This window comes from Thunnus maccoyii, chromosome 23 (assembly GCF_910596095.1).
Source record: "Thunnus maccoyii chromosome 23, fThuMac1.1, whole genome shotgun sequence".
Lineage (NCBI taxonomy): Eukaryota > Metazoa > Chordata > Actinopteri > Scombriformes > Scombridae > Thunnus > Thunnus maccoyii.
Genome location: NC_056555.1, coordinates 11,090,001 through 11,099,791, shown reverse-complemented (window position 1 = coordinate 11,099,791; position 9,791 = coordinate 11,090,001). Strand labels below are relative to the sequence as shown.

Genomic DNA, 9,791 nt, shown 5'->3' with positions numbered 1-9,791 from the left:
CATTAGCTTAAAGGAATGGGACATAGTCTCCACAATAACTACTTCTCTTTAATCTCTATAAATACCGAGTGTGTTATAAAAAGCTGGCTACCTATACAGAATACACTGGTGCAACAGAGACGTTATCTCCTTTGCTAACACCAGTTGTGTCTATATAGTTCAGAAGCTATGAACCACACAATGAGTATTTGATGACAAGTTTAAAGCAAATATCACCTAGAAAAGGTTTACCTTTCACCTTAGATATCCTCTTCTGCAATGGCTATTATTATTTGCTTTTACATGGTAACCAAGCCACATCATTTCATATCAACTTGAAATTATGACTTATTTGGCTTCACTAGATATTTTTCATGTTTGGTTAGCGATGTTTTCAGTTTCGGTTTCGACGCGGCTCGGAACAAAAACCGCCACGGAAATAAGACGTGACATTATTTTGACAGTCCCACTTAGAACATTACATATTCACCAGGTTAGAAAACAAATGATGTTGTTATAAAAACAATGATTTGATGTGTAATGCATAACAAAAAGTTTTAAAAAAAATCTAATTAAAATAAATTTCACAACAACACAATGATTCTGCACTTCCATTGAATATACAAATGCTTTGTTTTGGTCATGATCCACTTTTACAAGTTAGCTGCTCTCTACCAGTCAAATCACCAGCACAAAAATGCCTGCAGTTCAAATATCACATTACCTTTTACCGACAGTATGCCTGGCAGAAAATCTCCAAAGTGGACGTTCTATGAGTAATCAAATTACACATCACATTTATTTCCCCCTCTCTCTTTCTCGTGATCATCTTTGTATAGGGCTAAATGAAACAATCCCAGAGGTTATTCGAAGGTAGTTTGCGGAACGAAAGCTTCTCTTTGTACTAGTTTAAAGTCACAGAAGGCGGACCAAGAGGAGTTTGGTGGCTTCTGTCTATAAGCTATTGGCCATTGCTAGTGTTGGCTTTGGTTTCTAGCTGTTGCCTGTGACTGTTTGCAGGTAGACAAAGCTTTAGAACAAGGAGGTAAGGAGAACAGCGAGAGGAAAATTATGCAGAAATGCATTCGTTTTTGTAAATGGTGCTTTACACAAACAATTCATTTTTTTTTCCCAACTTAATTTCCAGTTTTTTTTTTACTTTTAATCACAAACAGATAATAGACTGGAAGCCAACTTTTTTTTCCTTTTTTTTTTTCTTTTTTTTTGGACAGCTGCAACAACAGTCTTGGTACCGCAGTTCCGTTACTGGTGCGATTCAGGGAATGGCATTTACAGTTGGTGGTGTCTAAAATCATATCTTGAAATTAACGATGGTAAAAAAGAAAGCTGAAAATAATATACTGGTTTTTCTTAATAATAGCAACATACAGGCAGTGACACAAATTTCTGATACTACTCCTGTGCAAATGAAAACAGAGCAACAACTTGAATTGAACCAGCAATTGTCTCTAGACATTAACAACTACTGTGGGTTGGATTATTCACAAACATAAAACGTCTTCCTTTTTGGCAGTATATGAGGCCGCTAGCTTTCAACGGAACATGATTTGCTCATTTGTTTCGTGTTTTTTTCCCCCATCCATGAGTCCATCATCCTTGTACTGTATGTGGCCACGCCATCTCTAATGAAATATGTCTCAAAGAGTTTAATTTTTTAATCAGACATCCCATGCCTGTCATGTTTGGGGATCCCAAAGGGCTGCATCAAAGAGTTCCTTTGGACCAGTCTCCATCCGGATGCATGCTCAATAAATAGTCCCAGTGGTGAGAGAGACAAAGAGAGTCAGCTGTGGTTGCTTGGACTGTGGAGTGGTTTCTAGTCTTGCAGGAGGTCTGTGTGAGAGAAACAGTGCGGCTGGATGAAGGGATACGTCGACCAAAAACGGTGTCCTAGTCACTCCAGGTCTTCTGATAAGTTCCCTTCCTCCAGCTCCCGGTCATCGTCCAGCTCTGGACTGTGATTGGCTGTCGTCACCAGTGACATCGGACAGTCGTCGTCATCCATGTTAAGTGGCTCCTCCTTCACGTGAACTGGTGGCCTACGACACAATCACAGTAGCAATAAATTTGAGGTTTTTTTTAGGTTTTATGACAAATTCTGACTTAATTCTGTTACATGCAAATTTTACGGTAATTGGAAAACAACTGAAAGTATAAAAGACAGAGAGAAAAATGTAGCAATGCAATTTACTACTACTATATTTATATGATAAAGACACAAAAGCTTTCTGGTTATTTATTCCCTTTACTGCACGTAGAACACACAATGTGTTGTTCAGCTAACAGATAAATATTTTGTTGCATCAAAAAAAAGAGATGCCATTACATGCATTATCTAGTAAGAAGTAACAACCATGTTGTTTGCGAGACGCTAATTCGACATGATGCCTCACGTCTACTGTAAGTAAGCGCATGAAAATTGCATGAAAAACATGGCCCCTGTAAGGCCGATAAGCTGTGATGTTTCAGACATGTTTGGCATTTAAAAGTTTACTGATGACACCAGGTTGAAATACATGAAAAAGGAAAAAGGGGGGAAAAAAACAGGCCACATGATAAATAATGGAGAATTTCTCATCCCTAAGCCCCCTGGAGCAAAGGCAGAGGAGAGGCTTTTTTATCTAGTTAATAGAAAGCGCAGCCACTCGTTAATATGCAGGGGCTGTGCATGTCGCTCCTCAAGAGGAAAAACCGGCAGCTAGGTTCTGCCATTAATCAACTTCAGCCCCGGCAGTTCGCTCGGACACCATGATACATGTTTTTAACTCTAAATGGATGAATATCTTTAGCCACTGTCAATAAGCGCTGGGCAGAAAGCAGCAGTGCTGTGAGCAGGACGCCTCTCCCTTCAGAACAACAGAGGAGTGGGCGGAAAGGAAAAAAAAAGAAGTGTTGGGCGACTAACAAGAATAATAATGCTGTCACACACAAACAAGGCATAACATGATCTGGGGCCCTAGTCAGGGAGAGGGGTTTGTGCCACAATGATAAATCTGACAAAACCTAATTATTTCTGACACATCGGATGCATCAGAAAATCCCCATAGACTTTGAAAAAGGAGAGTGGGGAGAGAGAGGGAGACTTATCAAGTAGTAGTACGTTAGGACGCGTCTCATAGCCTCTCTCTTGGGTTGCCTTCATCAGTGGCAAGGGTGGGTGAAGTGGGGTGGGGTGGGGGTGTGGGGGGGGGGCATTGAATTTGAAAAGAATTTTAAAAGGTACAGATGACTTTAATATTCAGAGCCAAATACTGTAAATTAATATTCTGCTGTGGTGGGATGAGGAGAGGAGGCTGATCTTAGCAGGATGCTAGCGGAGCGATGAATATTTCTGTTTCTGCCCTCAGATTCATGGAAGCAGTCAGAGCCAAGAAAAAAAAAAAAACACACCGCAGCCAGAGGTAACAGAAACAGAAAAACACAAACTCTGAATATGGAATGAAAAGGGTCATTAAAAAAAAAAAAAAAAAAAAAAAAAGTCAAATTCTGTGTCAATTTTGATTTGTAAAAATGTGTTTTGTTAGTGTTGTGAATACAGTAAAATTAGATCATGTTCATTTAAATGTTTAATGTTAGTTGTAGAAATCCTTATAGATGCTTACTGTATAGGCCTGAGATGGTTTTACAGAATAGTCAAATAAGATGTGAGGATTTCCTGCTTTTAATCATTTTAGCTTGAATTTGTTTTCGCTTTTGGACTGTTGGTTGAACAAGTTGAAACATCAATCTGCAATATCTATCACTAAACTTCTGATGGGTATTTTTCTCTGTTTTTTTTTTTAGCATTTTACAGAAATAAAATAAACAGATTAATCTATAATGAAAATAATCATTAATTGCAGCTCTAAATCCACACAAACCAAACCCTTCAATACATAACAAGAATGCATACCTCATTTTGTGAAATGGAAACAAAACTTGCACAATGTTGTCACAGCTGGGTTGTCTAAAAAAAAATCCAAACCATCTTTTAGTCGACATCGCTTAAAAACGATAATCAGTCTGCACTTGAATGCATCACATTGATCAATAGGCAGAACTGAATGTGAGACGTATCTCGTCTCTTCTCATGTGCTTTTAATATGCAGCTCATTAGGTGTTTGTGTGGCTTTGATGAAAAATATGCAGGACCGTATTCACAGGCCTGAGCTTTCTGACACTTTATTAAAATATGTGGATGAGCCATTTAGTACTTAATGGCTAGCTGCCATTATTGAGTCACTCAGGAGTAAACGCTGGACTTTGCGGTGTAATAAATATGTGGTGCTTTGTGTGTATGTGTGTGTGTGTGTGTGTGTGTGTGTGTGTGTGTGTGCTCTCGAGATGCCTGCTCTCACATCAATTGAAGATTAGCACCAGCAATCATGCAGAGGTATGTCAGAGATGCAAATAAGGTCATTAGTCCACAGGCCTAATGGTAGGTTGGGGGACAGGAGAGGTGGTGTGGGGGGGAGGGAGGGAGGGAGGGAGGGAGAGCAGGTGGGGGAAGCGAAGGCAGGGGTGAGGACTGGGGGGGGGACAATCAAAGACATTCATAACATCTCACTATGATTCATTAACTAACACCAAACAGGGGTGGTCACCACACAATTAGATGTGACAGCATCAGACACAGAAAATAAATTGATTGTATTTATGTGGACGGTCACTTGCATACATATTCTACTCTGGATGTTTTTATTTTGAGTGAATTTGCTCAAGTTTAAAACTATAATTATACAGTTGCAGTTTTTTAAGCCTTTCTGGTGTACAGTACTACTTCTTTTAAGCACACCCCTTAGGGTGTACAGGGGTGTAATGCACATGCATACACACATGTGCACACACACACACACACACACACCCAGCATGGCCTGGGGCTATCTGGTTTGTGGTTAAGCAGCTAGCATTAACCCTTAGACGTTGAGGGGAAGGAGAGGTTTGTCTAATTGTTGGATTTACTTGGTTGTGCTGAGGAGTCCTCTCCTGAGAAAGGCCTTTAAGGTGATGTACTATTTAGTTTAGTGCTACAAGCCACTCCATTATTTAAACACATCCTGGAAAAGCCAGTCATGACACATTTCTTCCATTTTGAGGTTGTCGTGGCTATGTAAAGGCAGGCGGGGATGGCGGGGTGGGAGGGAGAGAGAGGGAGAAAGGGATGGATGCATCTCATCTTCAAAAGCCACTCATGTCAGTGTCAAGGCAGCGTAGCCAGAGAGAGTGAGAGAAAAGAAAGCAAGAAAGAAAGAGAAAGTCAGTGCTGTCCTGTTATTAAAAGTTAAATGACCTGGGGGAGTGGTAACACTGGGATTCTGTCTACAGTGGGGCAGATTTGCTCCACTTAACACCCCATTTCAGAGAGGGGTAAACACGTCCAAATAGATTAACGTACTGTACAGACGTCTGGTAGTATTAACCTAAGACTTTTCTCTTCTCTGAGATACACTCAGAGAGACGCATGGAGCCATAGTGCATCCTTTCTCCATTACAGAAGTGGTTAGCTAATGTCGGCTGACTTTGCAACATGGGCACTGATGGACAGTGGGTTGCTTATCATTAATGTGTAATATCTGTGTGTTTGTCTCAGAATATGTGTGTGTGTGTGTGTGTGTGATTCAGAGAGACCTGTGTGACATCACTGGCTCAGGTAGAGCACATTTTGTCTCAGACATTCCTGAAACTCACATGAGATCAATTTTTAAAAACGCTCTCTTTCTCTCTCAGCTCCATTAAAACAGAGATGGGAAAGGGAGAGATTTTTAGAGTAATTAATGCTACAGCTGCTAAATATTAATAGGAACAGTCTTGCATAAAATATAGCAGCTAAACCCCTATAATGCAGACAGTGCTGTAATTAAAGACAAATGTGTAATAGAATCTATTTATAGACTAGAACTAACTGTTATCCAAAATGTCAGGTACTGTATAAGCACAGTGTCATTGAAATTACCACAGCAGAGAGACAGGAAGGAAAAAAAAAAGTCTGCTTATGATACAATACATGGTGTAAATTGAACCTTGCCCTCAGGTCATGGCAAACTGAGGAAAATACTGGTACTGTGGGTTAAATATCAGGCAATTAAACTAACAAAGGGCATAAGGACATCGAGTGCAGTCAGTGTAGGTGGATGGTTCAGCATGTTCTTACAGTCTCAGATAGGTACTCATAAAAATGTGTGATGTGTGAGTCTGTGTCTCGCAAATACTGCAGTGCAGTGAGTGTAATAGAGTCTCTGGGGTTCGGGTTAGGGGACCCCTTTGACCCACTGGCCACTTTTAATGGAGATCAATTTGCGTGTATTATTATTATTAAGGCATCATTTTTACTGATATTAAAAATGAAGAACAGATTTTTTTTTTTTTAAAGGAGATCAATTTAAAAGGCTTTCAATCAGATTTTGTGTGTTTCCTGCTGCAAGAAAACACTGTTCACCATATTGTTATAATAAATGATGTCCTCTTGTAAAAAAGATAGCTTCTTGTAATACAGAGTAAAGAGAAAAATGGAGTTCCTTCAAAGAATTATTAATGTTTAAACTACAAGTAAATGTTTAAGCTACAAATGGTATTTTTAAAAATCACTTACTACTCACTTTTCACTTAGATTTTTGTATTACTAAAAATAATAAAAATGAACTGAATAAAAACTGTGCATAGAGTACACACACATGAATGCAGAATGATTCAGCTGCAGGGAGGAATTCTTCTGTCTGCAGGAACTTACATGTGTACTGGTGGGGAGTATCCGGGGCTGCTGTGTCCGTTGGTGTCCAGGTGATCAAGTGAGCCGTTGAGCTCCTCATGGGCGGACTGCAACAGGGTGGGGGGGCTGCCGCTCAGCGTACCTGGGGGGCTGCCACCCAGCAGTCCTGGCGGGCTCCCGCCCAACAGTCTGGGTGGACTTCCGCCCATCAGTCCGGATGGGTCTCCGCCGAGGAGGCCGTGGCAGCTGCCTCCCATCGGACCCGCGGAGCTGCTGTTCATGAGGCCAGGAGTCCCCAGCAAAGGCAGGGAGGTCTCTGCCAGGGCAGCCTGCAGGAAAGGGAGACAGAGGAAGAATATTTAGAGATTAAAGAGGTTAAAAGTGGATGGTTGCGGGTGAGAGGGAGGTAGGGGGACAATTGGAGATTGAGATAAGGGTTGAATGAAGATGGAGGGAGGGGGGGAGATAAGAGAACATGATCTTGAAGTTCAAGAAAAAGGGTAAGAGGGAGGTAAGGTGCATGGAGGGAGAGGGAGCAGGATAAATAGTGATACAAGAGACAGGTAAGAAATGGATGTCAATGAAGTTTACTCAAAGATTTAACACAGTAATTATTAAAATACAGTTGCCTCAGTCTAAAGCTTTTTTCATTCAGTTGGAGGCTATTTTTCCCCTCATGACACCTTGCTGACAACTATCTCCCCCCAGCTGCCATTCATATGCCCTTGTGTGGTGTGTGGCTATTAAAAAAAGTCCCCCCAAAACTTTACCTCAAAATAATAAAAACTCCTGACACTTTCGCCTGCTTCGCATTAAAGTTATATACAGTGATTAAATTTTTAAAGTTTTTGCCATGAGCACCTCGCTGGCGTACACTATGAAGCCAAATCATTTATGACAGCTTAGATAAATATTAATGCACATGCCCTTGCATTTGCACATGCCGCTATCAATCTAGGGTGGCTGCCACAGCTGAAAGGAGGAAAAAAGAACGTAAAGAAAGAGGAAGAGTTGCTTCCAGATTCGACCACAGGGTGGCCTTCTGAGTCTGATGGAGTAAAGGAGAGAAAAAGAGAGAGAGAGAGAGAGAGAGAGATGTGAGAGGAGAGATACAGAAACACACAAGCAGAGAAATGGACAGAAACCTGAGGGTACAAAAAAAAAAAAAAAAAACTTGCTTGCTCACATGAGTTTGAGTACTAATACTGTACACAGCAATCTCACTCATTCAGCCACTCAATTGATCAGTCAGGCAGGCAGCAGTCCTGCCTGTCAGTCAAATAAACAGACAGCTGGTGAGGTGCTGGTGCTCTGGTTCATACCTGTAAGCTGGCGTTTAGTGCAGTTCCATAGCCAAGACTGGAGGGCAGGTTCTTGACAAGAGATGGGCTTCTGAATGCGTTATAAAGAAACAGAGAAAAAAGAAAGAAACCGAAATTAATTCTCAGTGTAAAAATGAATGAATACACACACACAGTATGCACACACTGGAGATTGTTTAAATATAATTTTCACATGTGTCATAGCGGAGAGAATAAGAGTCTATATAAACAAAGAGAGCAAAAGGAATAGACAGATAAAAAGAGACAGAGGAAGTGTGTCTCAGAGAGGAGGACAGAATTCGGGCCCTCTGATTTTCTATGATCTTCTAGATGTCATTGACCTTCAGATCTAGATCTAAGGAGAGGTGACAGAATTCGTACCCTGTGATCTTCTGCGACCTGCGTTTCTGGTACTCCACCTCATCTACCGTCCACACGGCCCCTTTCACGTTCTCCACGCGCACAAAGCACTTGTGCAGACTGAGGTTGTGGCGGACGGCGTTCTGCAGAGAGCGATGACACACAGGTCAGGGGATGAGGTAAAACGAATCGCATTCATTCATTATCCATCAAGAAAAAAAAAAAAAAACTGAAGGCTTGGAAATTGATTTTTTTCTTACATTTTGAAGAAATTCTTAACATTCACGCACCATTGATTTAATTAGTAAAAATTGAGTGAAAGCGAATGCTCTTACAAGTCCTGCACACAGTACATATCAATCAGAGTAAGTAGGCTAAAAGGAGGTAATCAGCATAGCGAATGGCTTATGGTGGTGACAGAAGTGGTAATGCCGGCCTTGATAATGGTGATGTCAGTAACCCTTTCTGCTCCAGAAAAGCATTGCTCTTAATGGACACATCGTTTTAAAGATGACAGAATTGGAAGAAAAAAGACAGTCATCAGGAGGCCCGTGTGTCATTGTGTGTGTGTGTGTGTGTGAACAAGCACAGAGGATTAAGCTGAACTGTATCTGACATCTATATGTCCAAATATTCTCCACGTGCTGTCACATACGTGCTTACATGACACAATTATCTTTTAAATTTATTATCAAAGCTGTCTTTAAATTAAAACAGGATATATATTTCATAAAATAAACCAGTAAGGTGTTTGTATTAATTACAAAATATAGAATACCTATAGGAAAAAAGCCCTCTTATATTAATATGACCATATGACCATAATTAAAACATGCATCAGACTCTACAAATAATAACCTTGGCTTTAATATCCCTGCCTCTCATATTTATCATCTCCCTTAGCTTGGTGTGTACTGCTCTTTCTCTAAGAAAAAGGGATTCAGAAAAAATAGAAAAAAAAAAAACTCATAAGCAGATCTCGCATCTGACCTGAAAATCCCAGGATTTGATTGATCTTAATGCCCATGGCTCTGAATATGATAATTTTAATATTAATGAGCAAATGAGCAGTTTTATTATGCATGCTATATAGTTAGAACTAATAAGCTTCTGGGTGAGAGAAAAAGAGAGAGAGAGGAAAAGTGGGGTGGGGTGGGTGGTGGTGGTTGGGGTGTGGGGGTAGATCCCTCTTTTGAGCTGATGAGACCAAGTCGAGATATTAAACTACCTTTCATTTCTTTTCTTTCTTTTTTTTTTTTAAACAAATTCTCTCTGTTAATCAAATGACAAGCCCATCGCTGATCATCCCACTAATGCTTACAAAGGGAATTGTGGAGCTGTAGATGTAAATAGATCACCATAGTTATTGTGTGGGGTGGGAGACACTGAGACATGATATTTCTAATGTCATTGTGATATCATTG

At 40.4% G+C, this 9,791-nt stretch overlaps 1 protein-coding gene across 6 annotated transcripts in view; it reads right to left on the bottom strand.

Moving 5' to 3' along the window:
- Nucleotides 1-501: 501 nt before the first annotated feature.
- foxp2 (forkhead box P2) overlaps nt 502-9,791 on the bottom strand; it is a 103,880-nt gene continuing 94,590 nt past the window's right edge. For 4 of the 6 annotated variants that reach the window (XM_042402903.1, XM_042402902.1, XM_042402904.1 and 1 more), the window contains 5 exons: nt 8,389-8,510; nt 8,008-8,077; nt 6,707-7,014; nt 3,893-3,946; nt 502-2,039 (listed from right to left, as the gene is read on the bottom strand). In XM_042402903.1, coding sequence (XP_042258837.1) covers nt 1,895-2,039; nt 3,893-3,946; nt 6,707-7,014; nt 8,008-8,077; nt 8,389-8,510 — 699 coding nt within the window. In that variant the 3' untranslated portion in view covers nt 502-1,894. The remainder of the gene's footprint in view (nt 2,040-3,892; nt 3,947-6,706; nt 7,015-8,007; nt 8,078-8,388; nt 8,511-9,791) is intronic. The other 2 variants (XM_042402905.1, XM_042402907.1) reach the window with 1 other exon arrangement.